Here is a 22,750-nt window from a genome sequence, read left to right as displayed (position 1 = left end):
TGTTCATAATAAAATACTGTCATTTACCAGTAATTAACTATATAAATAATTAAACAAATAGGTGTTTCTGAAAAATGTAACCATGTTTAAGGTTTTATTTCAGTATTTTTATCTTTATACAGAAATTTCAAAGAAAGTGCAACAATTTCCCAAGTAACCTCAATCTGATTTTCCCCTTGTGATGACTTATGTGCACTATCTCAGATGTGTTAACATCTGAAACCATTTGTCATGAAGAACAAATACTGGTGTGCTACAATTAACTGAAGTTGTATTTACTTTGGATTCTAAATTCTGCCTCTTCCTGTTCCAAGACCCCATTTAGGACTCCAAATAATGTCCAGGCAACATGTCTCTGTAGATTCCTCTTGGGATGACTGTTTCTCTGAATTTTCTTGTTCCAGTGACCTCAGCACTGTGAGGAGGACCTGTCAGGTATTTTTAAGATTGTTCTACTTTGGGATTTACTTGTTATTTTCTCACATTTATCCTGGGGCCATGTGCCTGGAGGAAGCAGTCACAGAGGTGGTGAGCTGCTCTGTCATCTCAGGCCCTCAAGATGATATGGTAGCACCTTTCAGGTTTTCTTTTAGTTATCCTGGGGCTGTGGGTCTGGGAGGTAGAGGGCTCCTCTGTCATCTCAAGCCCTCAAGATGAATTATCATGTTAGTATTGACTGTGGTCACCTCGTTTCTCACTGTGAAGTTACTGTTCTCTGCATGTCCACATTGCTTGTGTTTTTTGGAGGAAGTCACTTTAAGGAGCAGGGAGTTAACTCCAACTCCTCAATGGCCATGACTGCCTTAGTTATCTGGAATTCTTCTGCATAAGAGGTTTCTAGCCAACCCCATTTTTTTGTCCCATCAGTCATTTATTTGCACCAGTGTGTCATATGCATAGTTACCTTGAACTGTTTTTTGTTATCCTTTTTTATAGTCATATGTTGCTCAATTCATTCCTGCTTTAACAATTGGGAGTTCTTTCCTTTGGAGGATGGTCATGAGAAAGATCAAGCAGTGACTAAAAGCTTGGAACTTTCAGTCCCTCACCCCATTCTGTGGTGAAAGAAGCTGGAGATTGAGTTAATAATCCATCATGACTACATGATTAAGTCTCCACAGAAGTCTCTAAAATAAGTAGTTCAGGGGGTTTCTGAATTGCTGAAAAAATCCATGTGTAGGGAAGGTGGTGCTTCCTACCTCCATGTGGACAGAGGTTCCTGTATGGGGCACATCCTGCACATCTCATCTGACTGTAATTTTGTCTTTCTTAGAATGTCATAAAAGGTGGGCTATTCAGTATGTTGCCTCTTCAGCCTCATTTATTTTACTTAGCAGCATTACCAGGTAGGATAAATTTGTGTTTCTGTGTAGGTTGGTAGTTCATTTCTTTCTGTTCTGTGTTGATTGTGCATTCAGCTATGTAAGGACATTCTGACTTATGATTTGATCAGCATCATTAAAGTTTCTGTGTATAATTACATTCTGGTTTTCTTTGGACATCTTTTTCATGCACTTGTCGAAATGCAAATAATTTATAGGTACAATGTTTGGTCATAGATTAGACTTATTTCACTTTAGAAAGAATTGGCACACTGTCTTCCAACAGTGGTTGTGCCTTATGTTCTCCCAGCAATGCATGAGGGTATGGGGGTCTAGGCAAGCGCTCTACTACTGAGCCCTACCACTGAGGCCCCCTGAAAAATTAAATTTTATACTCTGTGAAAGACAGAACAAAAAGACAAGCTATAGACGGGGACAAATTACTTACAATATGCAATTCTGAAAAGGATTTTAATTCTATTTCTAATTAAAATTTGCAATTCTGAAAAGGATTTTAATTCTATTTCTAATTAAAATTTGCAATTCTGAAAAGGATTTTAATTCTATTTCCCAGGAATGCCAGGAGGGGATGGGCATGCACCTCTGAGCTGCAGTGTCCTGTGCTGAGTCCCAGCAGCTATCAGAGGGCGTGCCACCTTCCCAGACCCAGTGGTAACCTGCTGTTGATATGTTAATGTGATAGTGCTAACGTGTTATTTATATGCAACCTCAAATGCTCATGCATTATCCATAGTGACTTTTGATACTAAGGTGTCCACATGTGGCCTCTGATAGTAATATAGTGCCCATAGCTGTATTACATTCAGCCCTATCATCTTTAACATTAGTTCTGATTAGCATAATGTCCATACTGTGATTTCTAATATTAATGTGATATCCATATTGTGGTCTCTAACAGTAATATAATATTCATATGGTGGCCTTAGATGCTAATATAATATCAGAATAATAGCTGCACTGTAGCCTTAACACTAAATAATATACATACTGTAGCATCTAAAACAAATATTGGCCCTAATATCTTTAATACTAATATATCATATTAGTAGAACATCTAAAGCTGCTTAGTATAGCCTCTAAAACTGATATAATAGCTGCCCTGTAGCCTTGACTACAAATAAGATATATATACTCTATCATCTAAAATGGATATAATATCTCCCCTGTAGTCTCAATATTAATATAATAGCTGTCCTGCAGCCATTAGTACTAATTTGATTATCTGTTTTAGCATCTAAAACTGATAAGACAGCTTCCCTATGGCCATTAATATTAATAAATTCTCCATAATATAGCATCTAAACCTGATATAATAGCTGCCAATACTATTATGATATCCATAATAGTATCAAAAACTAACATAATATAGTATCTAAAACTAATACAAGAACTAAACTTTGGTCTTTAATACTAATGAAGTATGTTTACTGTAGCATCTTACAGTATTGTAAAAACTTCCCTATAGCATTTAGTATTAATATATGCATACTGTGGCTACAGAATAGGATATTTTAGCTCTCCTATTGTCTTTAATATTAATATCCATACTACAGTATCTACATTAATATAATAGCTGCTCTTTGACTTTAATATTGATGTAATATTCATACTATAGCAAGTACAACTAATATAATAACTGCCCTGAGGTTTTAATACTATTGCAGTATCCATACACAGCATTTAAAATTAATATAATAGCTTCCCTGTGACCTTTGATGTTAATAAAATATCCAAACTATATCATCCAAAACTAATATGATAGCTGCCCTGTAGTCTTTTATACTAAATTATATTCATGCTATAGCATCTCAAGCTAATATAATATCTACTCTGTGGCCGTTAATGTAATATTCCATATGATTACATCCAAAACTGATATGATAGCTGACCTGTATCTTTTAATATCAAAATGACATCCTTATTATAGCATCTTAAATTGATATGCTAGCTGCTCTGTGGCCTTTAATATGATATCTATAAACATAGCATTTTAAATGAATATAATATCATCCTTATGGCCTTTAGCCTTAAATTTAATAGAATCTCTGTACTATGTCATCTAAAACTAATATAATAGCTGCCCTGTGGACTTTGAAACTATTATGATATATATACTAAAGCATCTAAAGTTAATATAATTGCCGCCTTCTGGCATTTAATAATAATATGATATTCAAACTATAGTATCTAAAATGAATATAATAGCTTAATACTAATAGGATAAACATAGTATAGTATATAGAACTAATATAATAACTGAAGTTTTGGCTTTAATACATTTTTTTTGGTACTAGGAATTGAAACCAGGGGTATTTAACCCCATCCCCATCCCCTTTTAAAGTTTTTATTTATTTTGAGACTTGGTCTTGATAAATTGCTTGGGGACTCACTAAGTTGCTGAGGCTGGTCTTGAATTTGTAATCCTCCTGTCTGAGCTTCTTAAGGCACTGGGATTACAGGCATGTGCCACTGCCTGGCTGGGATTTAATACTAATACAGTGTGTATACTACAGCATCTTAAAGTACTGTAGGAACTGCCTGTGACATTATTATTAATATTATAACCATACTGTGGCTTCTTTAATATGAACATCATTAAAAAAAAGTAATACTAGAACTCTCCTGTGGCCTTTCATATTGATACAATATTCACATATAGTATCTAAGGCTAATATACTAGTTGCCCTATGGCCTTTAGTACTAATATAATATCAACACTGTGCCCCCTAAAACTGAAATAATAGTTGCCCTGTGGCCTTTTAATACTACATAAAATCTATACTACAGCATCTAACATGAATATAATACATACTTTGTAACCTTCAATTCTTTTATACTATATTAAATACTATAGCATTTAAAACTAATAAAATAGCAGCCCTGTGGCCTATCATTCTAATGTAGTATATATACTTGATCATCTTAAATAATATAATAGTTGCCCTGTTGCCTTTAATACAAACATCATATCCTAGTATCATCTCTAAAACTAATACTTAGCTTCACTGTGACCTTTAATACTAATATAATATCTATACTATAACATCTGAAAGAAATATAATGTATTCCCTGTGGCTTTTAATATTGATGTAGTAACTATACTATTGCATCTTAAGCTAATATAATAATTTCCCTGTGGTTTTAATATTTTTATGATATCCATAGAACAGCATGTAAAATTAATATACTAGCTTCCCTGTGGCCTTTAATGTTAATATCCATGCTCGAGCTTCCAAAACTATTAAAATAGATGCACTGTAGCCTTTTATAATAAAATGATATCCATTAATTAATAATAATAATAATAAAATAATGGCATTTCAAGTTAATATAATAATTCCACATAACTTTTAATACTATACAATATCCATATAATCTATAAGTGATGTAATTCCTGCTCCATGGCCTTCAATACTGATATAATATTCATACTAAAGCATAAAAAATGGATAAAGTGGCTTCCCTGTGTCCTTTAAGACTAATATAGCATTTAAAATTGATATGAGAGCTGCTCTGTGGCCTCTGATATTAATGTGCATCTAAAACTGATATAGGGCCAGGCGCAGTGACACATGTCTGTAATCCCAGTGGCTCAGAAGGCTGAGACAGGAGAATCGTGAGTTCAAAGCCAGCCTCAGCAAGAGCAAAGTGCTAAGCAACTCTGTGAGACTCTGTCTCTAAATAAAATACAAAATAGGGTCAGGGATGTGGCTCAGTGGTTGAGTTCTCCTGAGTTCAATCCCTGGTACTAAATAAATAAGTAAGTAAGTAAATAAATAAATAAAACTGATATAGTATTTGCCCTATGGCCTTCATAGCTAATATGATATCTACATTGCAACATCTAAAAGTAATATAATAGCTGCCCTGTTGTGTTTAATACAATTATTATGTCCATCCTATAGTATCAAAAACTGATATAACTGTTCTGTGGCCTTTTGTATTAAATATATTAAACATAATATTGCATTGAAAACTGATATAATAGCTGCTCTGTAGCTTTTGGTTCTAATTGATATAATTAATATAATAGCTGCCTTGTGGCCTTTAATGTTAATATAAATCCTTGTCATAGAATTGAAAACTAATGTAATAGCTCATGTAGCCTTTTGTGATAAAATTATATGATCTCAAACTATAATACAGTTACCCTGAGTTTTCAAAACTAAAGTAATATCCTTATTAGCATCTTAAACTAATACAATAGATGCCCTGTGAAATTTAGTATTAATTTAACATCCTAAACTAAATAACATCTTAAACTAATATATGTCCTGTGGCTTTTAACTTTAATGACATCTATATTAAATAGATATTAAATACCAAATGGGGCATTGTTCTGTAACTAGGTAACGGGGCTCTGTTTCTGTAACTGGGGTGACTGGGCTAGCTGTGATTGGTTAGGCTTCTCTCCACTTGACTGCACTGTCCTGCTTCTGTAACCTGGCTTGCTTGCATTGGCTGGATCCCCAAACATCCCTTTTGTGGTTTTCAGGCTTATAAGGAGTGCCCTTGCAATGTTTCAGGGCTGATCAGGGGAACAGCTTTATGTTCTGGTCAGCCACCACTGGTGTGCTTCAATAAAAGTTTGATTTGATTATATGTGAGTGGTTTGGAAGTCAATTTATGAAACCCTGGGATGAAGCTTTAACTATAACATATGCCTTTGGCTGGCCCCTTTGTCTCGGTGAGCTGCTGCCTCTCATCTGAAGTCCCTGCCAATTTTACCTCTTCTTAAGAAAACTGAGACACACAATTAACAGGGGAACTATCCCCAACGTGTTCTCTCCAAATAGGCTGATTTCTCCATGTGTGTGTTTCATGCTCCATCCTTCTTTTCCTGGAAGATGACAAAGACCTTTATTTCCCTTCAGACCACATAACCTGTAGCATGAACTGGCTAATAAAAGAAAAATAGTAGGATCTGACTATATGGCATGTAGTAGGGCTGTGGCTGGGGCAGCAAGGATTGAATGCACAAGGGAGGCCTATCCTCTAAGATGGAACCTGGAATCTCTTCCAGACCCAGTGCATTCCCTGGGCTCATCCTTTTAACCACCTTCTACCATGTTCCTGACTTCCTATATGCTTTGTCCTTATTTCAGACTCTGGGCATCATCAGTAGTGTCTGACAGTTCCATATGAACAGGATTCTTTTATGTTAGCTTGCAGGTGAAATCATTAGGGCCCTGCTGTGTGCTCCAGCCTTGAGACCCTTGCCTTCCAGGAGCCAAACAAGAAGCAAAGCCACCACAGGTCCCTAAAGCATGAGGAAGTCTAGACCTCCCTCCCTCCCCACATTTGAACAACTGACTATCTACTAAAGAGCATCTGGGCCCTATTCCTTCAAAGCTGGTTCAGGTCTGAAGAAGTGATCATAGATGTCTCCTACTAGGGTAGACAGAAAGGCAGGATAACTTCCTGGCAGTGATGGAATACCAGCTGTCAAATACCACCAGGCCCAGCACTAGGCAAAGTGCACCTAACATTGCATGGTAAACCTTGTGACACTGCTTCTGGAGAACCTCAGTGGCACAGCACCTGCCACAGCATGGTTCTCACCTCAGCAGGACCATCCTCAGATGATCAACTTGGGGGAAATGGTTGCCTCCTACACATGGTCATGTGGTCCCAAGGTGGAACTCCTTGGCAGTTCTAGAAGCACCCTAGTGAGCAGTGGGGCACTTCTGGACAATGTTAGTGGAACTCAGCTAACATCTTTCACAGATCCCCACCTGACCAGGTAGCTCCTCTGGGCCAAGCCAGGCTGGACTTTGCACTGTACCATCAGGACTGACCTCTTTGAGTTTATGAAAGGAAGGAAATTGGTGACTCCCTAAGACGCCCTCTCATTCATAGCCTAGCACAATCTGCTTGCTTTATTTTTACTGCCCCCCCCCCCCCCAATTAAGTATGCTGTGCCATTTTGCTAACCTAACTTCCCTCAGGGGAATATGGGACTGATGTCCACACCAAGACTATGCAAAGTCTTTCACATGGCAGCCTCTACTTGTTTCTTAGTGGTGTGGGCCAGGCCCCAATTGTACTGAAGCCTTCTTTTTGTCTTCAGAATGCTCCTAGGATGTGAGTAGATGTGTATAAATGTAAGATAGGGATCTATTTATGTTGCTGTAGCCATACATTGAAGGCCAACATCATTCATGGACAGGGAGGGTGAGATACCATAACAGTCTTTTGGTGGCTATTTTTTTTAAGCAAAATTTGTATAAAAGTTTCTTTTTGTTGGCTTTGTTTCCCATTTGTACACCAGTCCCTAGAACAAGTGTTAAGAATAGAAAATAAAATAAGCCAAACCCCAAATACCAAATACTGAATGTTTTCTCTGATAAGCAGATGCTGATCCATAAAGTGAGGTGGGGGGATGAAGAAACTTTGGATTGGGCAGAGTGGAGGGAGGGAAGGGGAGAGGTGTGAGGTGTGAAGGATGGTGGAATGAGAGGGACTGTAAAACTCTATATACATGTGTAACTACACTACTGGTGTGACTCTGCACCATGTTCAGCCAGAGGAAGGACAAGTTGTGCTCCATTTGTGTACAATACTGTCATGTGTAACTCATTAGAACAACCTAAAAAATTAAAATTAAAAAGATAAATTTTTCTTAAAAGAATAGAAAATAAAACTGTCAAGAAGAAATTTATTGGCTAATTCTGAAGCCTAATTTAAAAAAAATTCAATTTTCCCTCTTTGCCATTTTGCAAAAATCTCTAAGGTAGGACAGTATTCTTAACTTTGATGTGCCTTTACAGTTTTCACAGGGAAGGGTGTATGTTGCTGTTTAGTCTGCAGCATTAAAACTCAGGTCAGGATGGCAATGGAGAATTGGGCTTCTCTCCATCCTGGGTTTGAGCAAGATGGAGAACATTTTCTTTCACGAGTCTCCATCTTTGGTGACTGAGAGGCATGGAAAGCTTTTGTAAGAACAGAGGGCACAGTGGAGAAAAAGGCATGAAGTACCCAAGGATATATTTAGTTAGGCTGCAAAAATCTGTCTCAGTGCATGTTCCCCTTTGAAGTACCTATCAGGGCCGGGCAGTCCATCAGCCTCCATCCTCAGTATAAAGAAGATCAAAAGTTAAAAAGAATTTGAAGATTTTCATTTCAAAGGTGGGGGGTCTGTTTCACAATCAGTTGTGGGGATTGTGGGAGCGACTCCCTGGACTGTAATATCAAGCACTTTATTGGTTGTGGGACTCTAATCTAGAATCTGCATTATTATGTAAGTATCCCAGGTGATTCTGATGCAGACAGTTTAACACACTGATGATTCTGATACAGGTGGGCCACAGACCACAGTTTAACACACATTGTGCATGTCATTGAGTCACAAAAATAAATTTATTTAAAAACCTTAATTAAAAATATCATTCCACAAATTTTGAAATAAAAATCTTAAAATAATCCTTCAGGAAATTCTTGTGTTCTTTCACCTTCCAGAATTAAAATAAGGCAATTGGTCTACAGTTATTTCCTAGAAATAGTTCAGAATAAATACAAACAATGACAGAACAAAAACTGTATACATTATCAACAAAGCCACCACCATTACCAGCAGCAACAACCAAAGACCCTTCAATAGACCTCCCTTGTAGAGACATGGCCACTCCTGTGGGGAGATGTGAAGTCAACCTGTGCTTTACACTTGGGTGTTTTAAGGATTTGCATGAGTGATTTTGGCTTTGAAATACAGAGGAATTTGTTGGTAGAATTAGCTGAATGGTTGAAAACTCCCCAGACCAATTACTGAATTTAAAGACAAATCAGCCAATGGTAAGAACCTCTGGCCCTCAGTTTATTGCAGCAGCCTGAAAATCTTCTTCCTTTATCTCTGTGCTTCAAGGGCTGGTGGCCTTGATAAAGTAATCAGTGATCACAGGACACCTCGAGTCAGTTTACTAAGTAGCAACTTTACGATGACAACAACATATCACCTCTTGTAAGTCTGAAAACTGGTGAATACAGTCCCCAGCTACTTTTGGAGAAAACCTTTTAAAGCTATTGTATTTCCCCTTTTATGGTTGTAGAAAAATAACTGTTTGAATTAATAATGTTTTAAAAGGTGACAGCAAAATATCCTTGAGGCAGATTCTATAGTATGTGATTTTTTATAAGTCTATTCTTTCCCTTTGTGTGGCAGAAACAGAACTTATTCTGTAAAAAAGAAAAGAGGGAAACCTCAGTCTATATGACTACCATTGTCTTCCAATTTTCTCTAATTCAAATAAAATCCATGGAGGAATCCTGTGAGGAAAATAGAGTGAAAGTCCATAAAAGGGGACAGAAAAGAAAATAGAGCACAAGTACCTATTGTAGCACTTAAAATATATAACAGTGTCTCTCGATCTGCTGACCTAAGACCTAAGACCTTCAGGGTTTACAGAGTTCATCGTGTCCCCCAGAGCTCCTCACTGCTGAAGTCAGAGAAAGTAGCACTAGTGCTGATTTTCCATCGCTGTGGCAACGACTTTCCACAAACATCACGGCTGAGAACACATCTCATTATGTTAGAGCTGTAGGTTAGGAATCCACCAGGGGTCCCACTGGCCTAGAATCACTGGGGGACACAATCACTTGTTTACATTGATACAATCATTGTATCACCCAATGGAGGACCTTGGGCACTTCCTGCTTCCTTGCTTTTTCTGGCTCTAGAAGCCACCCACTTCTTGGCTAGTGGATGCTTCCTGCACCTTCAAAACTAGCAACAGCTGGCAGAGTGCCTGATCCATCACGAGACTTCTTTATCTCCTCTTCCATTTTAAAGATCCATGGGATTACTTGGATTTTGTCAATTACACCATGCCATCCAGGATGGCCTTCCCATCTCATGTTATTGAATTACACAACTAAATAACATTAAGTAAATCCATGGTTTGGAAAATCATTATCACTCCCCATCTCCAGAAGCTTATCACCCCAAACTAAAATCATACAGTAAGGTTTAGTTTCTAACACTAACTTCCAATCTTTTTCTTCCCCCTGTTTTTGATAACCAGCATTCTATTTTCTTTATATGTAAATTTATCCACTCCTAAAATCTCATTCAATTTGAAGAGACCGTGTTTGTTTTTTGGCCTGTGCTTCTTTTGCTTAGCATAATGTTTTCAAGAATCAACTTGTTTGAGCATGTATCAGAACTTCATTTCTCATTAGGGTCAAAAATATTCCATTTCATGTCTAGACCATAAAATGACATGTTGCCTCCAGGATAACTACCAGGAGATACATAACTGTGCATATAAGAAGTCAGAAGGCAGTCTTATCAGGGTCCCTGCAGTGATTAGGTGTGGTAAATCCACACAGATGTACCACCATGTAAACAATGAGAAAGCTCCATGGGTGGGTAGACATAAAGGTAAGAACATATTTGTCCTGAATAAGGATCCAGGTTGTAAACAAACAGAAAAGAGCTGATACGGATGTGGGACTGTTGTTGATCACTAGAAAATAAGATTAAGTTTCTCTCTCTCTTTCTTTCTCCCTGAGAACTGGTAGCTCCCTCCCCACAAAAATGGATAAAAATTTAGTAATCAATGTCATTTTTTTTGCCTATGTGATTGGTGAAGATAAATAGTGTCCATTTTAGTGACAGCAAAGTGAAATGTATTTCCTCACTGGACTACAATTAGGCAATATCTGACAAGTTTAAATACACACAGCCTTAACCTAGAACATCAGTTTCACAAAAAACATACTGGTGAACACAGAATTCATGCAAAAGATTCCCAAAGAAGCATAGTTTGCTGTTAATTCTATCTCTTCCACTCCTCTTAGCTAATTTGGCATTCTCTGAAGATTTGCGTGGGGCAGCCATATACTCATACCATGGCACAGAAGGCCTGGCACATGGGCTTCCACCCTGAGCAGCCCCTCAGTCCTTAATTTGTTCCTCGTAAGTGACCTCTTACTGAAAATGACCTCAAATTTTCTACTAGCAACTTATCTGTTTCCTATTTCCTAGAAATATGTCATCAGCAAAGGTAAATTCTGCAGTGTTCTCTCATTCACAAGCATTTGTGGCATCTCTAGCCAATTCTGAACCCAGCATGTACCCAGTTTGATATAATACAGTATGGTGTGTGGCATGATGTTGGAAGCATGGGGAAAAGAAAAAAAACATATGGACAGACACAAAACCAGAGTAGAGAGAGGCATTCATTAGATATACCATCAAGGATTTACAAAGGTAACACAGGCACATGGACAGGGAAGATCTTTAATATTTATCTTAACACTTTATTATTGAAACTTCCTTCTGAACCTCATAAATAGTTAAAATTCTTACATGTAAATCGAAAAAAGTTTCCCATGTGAGATGACATGGAGTGGAGATAAGCATGAGAGCTGGAGCCATACACATTGGAATGAAGGAGAATGGCTGTGATGACCACATAGATAAAAGTAACATTAAAGAATTACTCACAGAGAGAATCTAGAGGGAGGCTGCATTCTTTGTCACTCCATGACCTGGGATTCAAGCAGTGGGAATAACATTTCTCTGTGAGTTATCAGAGGAACCCCAACAGCTGCTCCCACACAGGAATCCTGGCCTCTGGGTCAGCCCAGGACCCCTGGCTCCTATTCCTGCATGGGACCCCCAATCACCACTTGTACAAAGGACCTCTGGCCACTGCTCCCACGTGGACCCCCTTCTACCACCATAGGGCTATTTGGTCATTTCCATCTTGGGACACTTCAATCACTGCCATAGTCACCTGCATCTGGGGACACGGAAGAGCATTTGGAGAAACCTGCCAACCACAACACTGCATGCCACAGAGCTACGACTTCTAACATGCCACCCAATGCCACTACTCAGCCCAACTCGACCCAACACCCCAACTCTGAAAGCAGACACCTCCAGCTTGGGACACTTTTGTTGCCATCTTTAGTTGGGGCAACTCTCAGCTTGGGAAACTGGCTGGAGCCTAAAAGCAATATCAAGTATTTATAGTACTCCAACTCCCCCTTCTCCCCTTTAGCCACTAACCTGGCACAGCACTTGCAGCTATGTGGCCAGTATATAGCTTGCAAAGACTAGTCCTGACCTGCCTGATTCAAAACACCTCTGAGAAAGGTGCACATGCCCCAGAGTGCAGCTCACAAAAACTCCAGAGAGAGGTTCCTGATTGAGAAGTAGAAAGGGAGGGGGTGATTGAGATACAGTTTAAAGGCTAAAGTAGAGATCAGGAATTGTGAGATCTATAGGCAAGATAAGAAGAAAAGACCAGGTGCAGGACCCAAAGGATACCTTTGGGGTGCAATTTTCCAACAAGGACTGGAAAGGGCTATACCCCACCTCCAAGACCAACCCTCCCTCCCTGACAACCTTCACCACCCTGAGGGTGAAGATACCAGCAACCAGCAGACAACCCCTCTCACTGGATATGAAGGGAAGCAGGAAAGATACGAAACTCCAACAGAAAAAAAAAATCTTTTTTTTTTTCTTCAGGATTTTCCTTCTTTTTTTCTTTCCTCTCTCTCTTTTTTTGCCCAAATACTTTTCATGGATTAGGTTACTGAGGACTGTGATGTAAGAATAGTATATTACAGTTGTGTTGTATATTCTTTTATATCTTATTTTTATATTTCTTAATTTTTGTTTGTTTGTTTGGTTTTTTTTTGGTACTCTTTCTATTGTCTTCCCACTTACCTGTCTTCCCCAAATCACTTTCTCTCTTTTCTCCTGCTAACAGCCAACTTCTTTCAATTCCTCTTTCATGCTTCCTAAAATCTAGTACCTCTGTATCTTTACCTCCCACTATCTTACCGTCTTATCCTACACCCCACCCCCAGTTCTCTCTTTGTCCACCATCAGAAACTGTAGACCCTTGGGCTGGGGTTGTAGCTCAGTGGTAGAGTGTTTGCCTTGAACATGTGAGGCACTGGGTTTGATCCTAAGCACCACATAATAAATAAATAAATAAATAAATAAAGATATTGTGTCTATCTACAACTTAAAAAAATAAAAAAAAAATTTAAAAAAACCTATAGACCCTTTTGCAAACCTACTGTTTATATTGTAGATAATAAGTGAACTCACCATTTCTGTATATTGTAACAAAAACATAAATGTCTTAATAGGAGCTATTTGGTTTAAGGCTGTGTATTGTTTGAATTGGGATCTGTTAATATTGATCTGCCCCTTAAAGGACAAGTACTGAAACCCTACAGATACAGTATAAACCTATAGGGTAAAGGCTTTAACACCTCAGATCCACAGTACTAGAAGGGAAGACACAAGACCAACATGGGAAAAAAAAGGAAGAAAGTACCCCAAACAAACCAAGATACTACATTATTAGAATCAACGGCCAGCACAGAAGAAGAAATGTCAGAGAAGGAGTTCAGGGTGCATGTGATTAAAATGTTCCTTGACTTAAAGAATGATATAAGAGTGCAAATACAGGCATAAAAGATCATTTTGATAAAGAGCTACATAAGCAATACAGAAGCAAGGCATTACATTTATATGGCGATAGAGATTCTGGAAAAAAAAAAAAAACAAACCACAAAACAAACAGAAATCCTTGAAGTGAAGAAAACATAAACCAAATTAAAAACTCAATAGAAAGCATCACCAACAGATTAAATCAGTCAGAAGACAGAACTTCAGACAATGAAGACAAACTATATAATCCTTAAAATAAACTCAACCACACAGTGAAAATGGCAAAAAAACATAAGCAGAACATTCAAGAATTATGGGATATCATAAAAGACCAAATTTGAAATTATTGGAATAGAGAAAGGCATAGACTTACAGACCAAAAACAATCTATTCAATGAAATAACAATCTATTCAATGAAAAATTTCTGACTAAAAAATTTTCCAAACATGATGAATAAATTGGAAAATCAAATACAAGAAACTTAAAGAACACCAAATGTACAAAATCACAACAGATTTACATAAAGTCACATTATAATGAAAATGCCCAGCATACAGAATAAGGAGAAAATTTTAAAAGTCGCAAGACAAAGGAATCAGATTACATATAGGGGAAAACCAATTATAATCTTTGCAGAGTTTTCAAGCCAGACCCCGAAAGCTAGAAGATCCTGAAACAACATATACCAAGCTCTGAAAGAAAATGGATGCCAATGAAGAATCTTATATCCAATAAAATTAAGCTTTAGATTTGATGATTAAATAAAAACATTCCATGATATACAAAAGTTAAAAAAATTTACAACTAGAGAGCCTGCACTACAGAACATCTGTGGCAAAATATTTCACGAGGAGGAAATAAAAACAAAGAAAATCAACAAAGGGAGGTATTACACTAAAGAAAAAAAAATCAATCAAATGAGAAATCAAGTTAAGTTAAAATACAAAAATGACCAGGAACACAAACTAGGTCTCAATAAAAACCCTGAATGTTAATGGCCTAAACTCATCAATCAAGAGACATATACTGGCAGATTGGATTTTTTTAAAAAAAAGACCCAACAATATGCTGTCTTCAAGAGACTCATCTCATAAGAAAAGAAATCCAGACTGAAGATGAAAGGTTGGGACAAAACATACCACTCACATGGACTGTATAAGCAAGCAGGGGTTTCCATCCTCATATCAAATAAAGTAGATGTCAAGCCAAAGTTACCCAAAAGGGATAAAGAAGGTCATTTCATACTGCTTAAAGAAACCATACATCAAAAAGACATAACAATTATAAATATATATGCCCCAAACAATGGAGCATCTACATTCATCAAACAAACTCTTCTCAATTTCAAGAGTCAAACAGACCACAACACAACAATACTGGGTGACTTTAACACACCTCTTTCACCACTGGATAGGTCTTCAAGACAAAAGCTAAACAAAAAAAGTATAGAACTCAATAATACAACTAATAACTTAGACATAACAAATATATAGAATATTTTATCCATAAATGAGTAAATATACTTGCTTTTCAATAGCACATAGATCCTTCTCAAAAACAGACCACATATTATGCCACAAAGCAACTCTTAGCAAATACAAAAACATAGGGATAGTACCCAGCATTCTATCAGATCATAATGTAATGAAATTACAAATCAACAAAACAAACAATAGAAGCTACTCCAACACCTGGAGACTAAATAATATGTAATTAAATGAAGAATGGGTTGCAGAAGACATCAAAGAGAAGATTAAAAAATTCCTAGAGGTAAATGAGAACAATGATATAACACATCAAAATCTTTGGGACACTATGAAGGCAGTAGTAAGAGGAAAGTTCATTGCATGAAGTTTATTCCTTAAAAGAAGAAAAATATCAACAAACAAATCACCTAACATTACACCTCAAAGCCCTAGAAAAGGAACAAAACAACACCCAAAGCAATAAAAGACAGGGGATAATTAAAATCAGGGTTGAAATCAATGAAATTGAAACAAAAGAAACAATTTTTAAAAATTGACAAAATAAAAAGTTGGTTCTTTGAGAAAATAAGTAAAATTAATAAACCCTCAGCCATGCTAATGAATAGAAGGAGAAAACTCAAATTACTAAAACCTGTGATACAAAAGAAACTATCATGACAGACACTACAGAAATTCAGAAGATAATTAGAAATTATTTTAAAAATTTGTACTCCAGTAAAATAGAAAATATTGAAGACATCAACAAATTTCTAGAGTCATATGATTTACATAAACTAAATCAGGACATTATACACAAGTTAAACAAATCAATTTCAAGCAGTGATATAGAAGATGCCATCAAAAGCCTACCAACCAAGAAAAGCCCAAGACTAGATGGATTCACAGCTGAGTTCTACAAGACCTTCAGAGAAGAACTAATACTAATACCCCTCAAATTATTCCATGAAATAGAAAAAAAGAGAACACTTACAAACTCATTCTATGAGGTCAATATCACCAATTCCAAAACCAGGCAAAAACATATCAAGGAAAGAAAACTTCAGATTAATATTTCTTATGAACACAGATGCAAAAATTCTCAATAAAATTCTGGCAAATTGAAAGCAAAAACATATTAGAAAGATAGTACACCACTGTCAAGTGGGGTTCATCCCTGGGATTAAAGCTTGATTCAACATATGAAAATCAATAAATGTAATTTATGACATCAATGGACTTAAAGACAAGAATTGTATGATCATCTCAATAGATGCAGAAAAAGCATTCAACAAAATACAGCACTGCTTCACGTTCAAAACACTAGAAAAAATAAAATAATAAGAACGTATCTCAATATTGTAAAAGCTATCTATGCTAAGCCCAAGGCCAACATCATTCTAAATGGAGAAAGATTGAAAGCATTCCCTCTAAAAACTGGAACAAGGCAGGGATGCCCTTTTCTACCACTTCTATTTAACATAGTTCTTGAAACTCTAGCCAGAGGAATTAGTCAGATGAAAGAAATTAAAGGGATATGGATAGGAAAAGAAGCAAACTATCACTATTTGCCAATGATATGATTCTAACAGGATTTGAAAAATTCCACCAGAAAACGTCTAGAACTAATAAATGAATTTAGCAAAATAGCAGGATATAAAATTAAGATCCATAAAAAATGCATTTTTATACACCAGTAACAAATCCACTGAAAGAGAAACTAGAAAAACTACCCCATTTATAATAGCCTCAAAACAAACAAACAAACAAAACCCTGGGAATCAATTTAACGAAAGAGGTAAATGATGTTTATAATGAAAATTACAGAATGCTAAAGAAAAAAAATTAAAGAAGACCTTAGAACATGGAAAGATTTCCCTTGTTCTTGAACAAGCAGAATTAATATTGTCAAAATGACCATACCACCAAAAGCACTATACAAACTTAATGCAATTCCAATCAAAATCCCAATGACATTCCTTATAGAAATAGAAAAAGCAATCATGAAATTCATCTGGAAAAATAAGAGACCCAGAATAGTCAAAGAAATCCTTAACAAGAAAAGTGAAGAAGTGAGGCAGGTGGCATCACAATACCATTCCTTAAACTATATTACAGTGCAGTAGTAAGAAAAACAGCATGTAATCACACCAAAATAGACTTGTAGATCAATGGTACAGAACAGAGGACACAGAGACAAATCCACATAAATACAGTTATCTCACACTAGACAAAGGTGCCAAAAACATATATTGGGGAAAAGATAGCCTCTTCAACAATCAGTGCTGGGAAAACTGGAAATCCATATGCAGCAAAATGAAATTAAACCTCTATCTCTTACCATGCACAAAACTCAACTCAAAGTGGATCAAAGACCTAGAATTAGGCCAGAGACCCTGTGTCTTATAGAAGAAAAAGTAGGTCCAAATCTTTTATCATGCCAGATTAGGCCACTACTTCCTTACAAGACTCCTAAAGGACTAGAAATAAAATCAAGAATCAATAAATGGAATGAATTCAAACTGAAAATCTTCTTCTAGCAAAGAAAACAATCAGTGAGGTGAACAGAAATCTTACAGAATGAGAGCAGATTCTTACCACTTGCACATCAGATAGAGAACTAATATCCAGGATATATAAAGAATGTAAAAATCTTAACACTAAAAAACAAATAACCCAATCAATAAATGGACTAAAGAACTGAACAGATACTTCTCAAAAGATGATATACAATTGATTAACAAATATATTTTAAAAAGTTCAACATCTCTAGCAATTAGAGAAATGAAAATCAAAACTACTCTAAGATTTTCTCTCACTCCAGTCAGAATGGCAGATATTAAGAGTACAAAGAACAGATAGTGTTGGTGAGGAAGTGGTGGTAAAGGCACATTCATACATTGCTGGTGGGACTGCAAATTGGTGCAACCAATATGAAAAGCAATATGGAGAATCTTTGGAAAACTGGGAATGAAACCACCATTTGGCCCAGCTAGCATACTCCTTAGTTTATACCCAAAAGACTTAAAAACAGCATACTATAGGGAGGTAGCCACATCAATGTTTATAGCAGCACAATTCACAATAGCTAAATTGTGGGACTAACCCAGATGTCATTCAATAGATGAGAAGATAAAGAAATTGTGGTATATATACACAGTGGAATATTACTTAGCATTAAAAGAGAATAAAACCATGGCATTTGAAGGTAAATGGATGGAGAATGTCATGCTAAGTAAAGTAAACCAATCTCAAAAAAACCACAGGCCAAATGTTTTCTCTGATAAGTGTATGCTGATCCATAATGGGGATGGGAGAGCATGGGAGAAATGGAGGAAGTTCAAATGGGGCAAAGGGGAAGGAGGGGAAGGGGGGGCATGGGGGTAGAAAAGATGGTGGAATGAGATGGAGATCATTACCCCAGATACTTGTATAAAGACACGAATGATGTGACTCTACTTGGTACACAACCAGAGGAATGAAAAATTGTACTCCATTTGTGTACTAAGAACTGAAATGCATTCTGCTGTTACGGATAACAAATTTGAACAAACAAATAAATTAATAAATTAAAAAAATTACACACACATTATTACTATTTCCACAGTTCTCTTGCCCAGAAAAGTTATCATTAGATTGCAATGTTTTATATCCAAGTTAATTTAAATGAAATCAAAGTTTGTGGGTGTTTTGTTGACCCACAGTGCTAACACATGGAGGAAATATAGGATAATTTTTGTGTGTTTTTGGTGTTCATTTGAATCAAATTTTGTGTGTTTCTGTGTGGAGACATGTGCTACTGTACCTGTAAGACCTAAAAAGGGACAGGTTTAGTTTACAATATAAGGACTGAGATGTGCAGATGTACTGGGAAAGCATGCCATATACTATCTATCATACAATCTGTAATAGCCCTTATATATTATAAAGTAGAATAAAAGAGGTCTCTAAAATCAAAAGATACCTAATAAAATAAATTGTAGGAGTTTTAAAAGTTTATATAATTTTAAACTTTTTTTTCTGGTCATATTTCCTTGTGGGGTGTCCAAGACTAAACAGGTGGTCCTATTCTGGGCTGTTTTTCTAAATTTTTGGAGGTCAGTCAGGAGTTACTCTTATTTAGTTTATGAGGAATGCTTGTCTTCCTCAGTCTTTTTTCTCTACCGAACATGCCAAGAGCCATGATAGGCCAGTTTCTTGTTGACCACAGGATTTCCCATGCAAGCACTAAGAATATCTCTCTCTTCAATGACTCCTTAAAACAAAATATGCACTGTAGGATCCTAGTCTCTGGGGTGTTCATAATCCACCTGATTGGGAGATTTTATGACTTTCCAGAGATGCCCAGCCTTTAGGAGTACTGTCATTCTATAAGGTAAGATATTAACATTGTAATTCAAAATATAAAGATCTAGGGCTCATTTTCATCTCTCTATATCATTCTTATAACTGTCTTAATATCTCCACAAACACAAACAGAAAAACTATAACAATTTGATTTATGCAAATTATATTTCCCAAATAAGTTTGATTAGTGTGTTAAATAAGAGATGTTACAGTACTATTTATCCAATAGTATGTCTGTTACATAAATCCCTTAGTCAAGTGGAAAACTGTGATATCTTTGAGATAATGACATGATTCAATATATGACAGTGTTAACATATTAACATTCACTTATATTCATTAACATGTTGCATACATAATGTGAATATAGGTAAAAATGCACTGTAAACTGGGCATGGTGGCCCATGCCTGTAACCCAAGCACATTGGCAAGCTGAGGAAAAATTTTCACAAGTTCAAAATCAGCCTTAGCAACTTAATGAGGTTTTAGGCAACTTAGCAGACCCTGCCTCAAAATTTAAAAGGGCCAGGGGGGAAGACTGGGAATGCGGCTCAGTGGTTAAGCATCCTTAAATTTAACCCACAGTACAAGAAATAAAGTTTAAAACATTAAAATTGAATGTAAAGCCTCTTATAATTGTTTCTTATAATTGTTTTCTCCAGTATTCAAAAGTGCAAATATTCAGTAATCTTTGATTTATAAGAAATGTGTATCCTTTCAAAGATGAGTTATTTGCATTCTGGATGTATAATATTTACAATGATTTTGTTATTTCTCCATATCTCCTAATAATAATTAATAAATTTTAAGCAAATATTAAAGCCAGTTGCTCATTTTCTATATTTAAATGATTTTCTCTTTTACTGACTCTCAAATATATCAAGTTATGAGGTATGGATAAGGACTTTACTATACTTCTTTTATACTTGTCAAAGTTTTTTTATTGTAAATATTTTGCCTTTATATACAACACATATTTTGGACAAATGCTGTTTAACCTTCACTACAGGTATAAGGTTTCAGATGTTCAATAAATTTGAAATTTAAATAAAGGCTTGGAAACATTATTTAACTTTTTAAGATTGCTAAGCACTATGAATTCTCCAAAGTTCAATAATGTCTGAGCAATGGCTATGAGTTTTAAAACAATTTTTTCCACTCATACTCTCTCCTACTAGTATGTTTTCTCAGGTGCTGAGTAAGGGGTGACCAACTGTTAGAGACATTTTTACATTGTCACAGTTTTTTCATTTGAATAATTTTTCTCTGCTGTAATTACTCTGGTGTGGAATAAATTTTGACCCACCCTTGAAGAAATGGCATACTGTTATCATTTGTAGATCTTGTCTCCAATATGAATTCTCTGATGTCTAGTAAGGTTTGATGGATGATTAAAAGTTTTGCCACATTCTTTGCATTTGTAAGCCTCTCCAATATGAATTCTGCTGTGGTAATTAAGGGCTGATTTTTGACTATAAACTTTGTCACATTCTTCACATTTGTAGGGCTTCTCTCCAGTATGAATTCTGCTGTGGTAAATAAGGCTAGTTTTTCGATTAAAAGCTTTGCCACATACTTTGCATTGATAGGGCTTCTCTCCACTATGACTTCTCTGATGGCGAACAAGGCTTGATTTTTTGCTAAAACCTTTGTCACATTCTGTACATTTGTAGGGCTGCTCTCCAGTATGAAGTCTGCTGTGGCAAACAAGGCTTGATTTTTCATTAAAAGCTTTGTCACATTCTGTACATTTGTAGGGCTTCTCTCCAGTATGAATCCTCAGGTGGGGAATAAGGTATGCTTTTTTAATAAAAGCTTTGCCACATTCTTTACATTTGTAGGGATTCTCACCAGTATGAATTTTGCTGTGGTAAGTAAGGTTTGATTTGTCATTAAAAGCTTTGTCACATTCTTTACATTTGTAGGGCTTCTCTCCAGTATGAATTCTGCTGTGGCGAATAAGGCTACTTTTTCGATTAAAAGCTTTGTCACATACTTTGCATTGGTAGGGATTCTCTCCAGTATGAATTCGCTGGTGGCGAATAAGTCTTGATTTTTTACTAAAAGCTTTGTCACATTCTGTACATTTGTAGAGTTTCTCACCAGTATGAATTCTGCTGTGATAAATAAGGTGCATTTTTTTAATGAAAGATTTGCTACATTCTGTACATTTGTAGGGCTTCTCTCCAGTATGAATTTTCTGGTGGTGAATAAGGTGTGTTTTTTTAATGAATGCTTTGCCGCATTCTTTACATTGGTAGGGCTTCTTTCCAGTGTGAATTCTCCGATGGCAAATAAGGTGAGATTTTTCATTAAAAGCTTTGTCACATTCTTTAAATTTGTAGGGCTTCTCTTCAATATGAATTCTATGGTGGTGAATAAGGGCTGACTTTTGATAATATAATTTCTGATGTTCATTCTCACTTACAATTTTCCATATTTTTCTTTGTTGTGAATAGTCAAGTTCATAATTTCCATATTTTCCATTTATTACTTTTTGAAATATATGTTTTATGCCCTGTTCTTGTGAAAATTCTTGCATATAATGAGAAGCCATGCCTGAAATAAACCAATATAGAAATTATTTTACTTACTAGACTGGGATGAATATATTTTGCATAGATAAGATATGAAATTATCACAATGTAAGGAAATCAGTGGGATAGCATATTAGTAAATCGAAGGTCATCATTACTCCAGAAATATATAAGTAAAAATGTACAGACAAAAATTACCTTGTGAAAATTACTCAAACTATTGTAGAGACCATAGTATCCAAGATGATTATATTACTAAGGAGAATAATATAGTAGAGAGAAAAAAATGTAACTTTTTCCAAATACAGCTATTGCTTCTCCACAATATAGCATTGTGCAATTAGAAAAAATCCACCAGCTACCTTCATTCTCAGTAGAATAAGAAAAATATAAAAGACACACAAGCATTTGTGGCTTTCTTGAAGTGTTTGAAAACTACTTTCCATCTACCATGACAGAGAGATCTGGAAATAACAGATAGATTTTGGATGATAATACCACAGATCCAACAAGAGCAAAGAGACTATGGACTCTTAAAAAAATAAGGACAAAATTTTTAAAAAGAAAAATACACAATATGTCTAGAAAATTCTCCATGAAAACTAGTTTGGGAGGGAATAAAAACCTTACACAGCCTACATCCATAT

The 22,750-nt window shown here is 36.0% G+C and overlaps 1 protein-coding gene across 4 annotated transcripts in view; it reads right to left on the bottom strand.

The window, feature by feature from the left end:
• Positions 1 to 8,683: 8,683 nt before the first annotated feature.
• The window catches only part of LOC124103126 (zinc finger protein OZF), a 44,012-nt gene continuing 29,945 nt past the window's right edge, over positions 8,684 to 22,750 (bottom strand). For 3 of the 4 annotated variants that reach the window (XM_058584041.1, XM_058584040.1, XM_058584042.1), the window contains one exon: positions 8,684 to 22,128. In XM_058584041.1, the coding sequence (XP_058440024.1) occupies positions 20,897 to 22,123 (1,227 nt within the window). In that variant the 5' untranslated portion in view covers positions 22,124 to 22,128 and the 3' untranslated portion in view covers positions 8,684 to 20,896. The remainder of the gene's footprint in view (positions 22,129 to 22,750) is intronic. The other variant, XM_046459644.2, reaches the window with a different exon arrangement.

This window comes from Marmota monax, unplaced genomic scaffold, assembly GCF_021218885.2.
Source record: "Marmota monax isolate L192 unplaced genomic scaffold, Marmota_monax_Labrador192_F-V1.1 WCK01_AAM20220418_F8-fsc00039, whole genome shotgun sequence".
NCBI classification, from domain to species: Eukaryota; Metazoa; Chordata; class Mammalia; order Rodentia; family Sciuridae; genus Marmota; species Marmota monax.
This window is presented reverse-complemented; position numbering and strand designations above follow the sequence as displayed.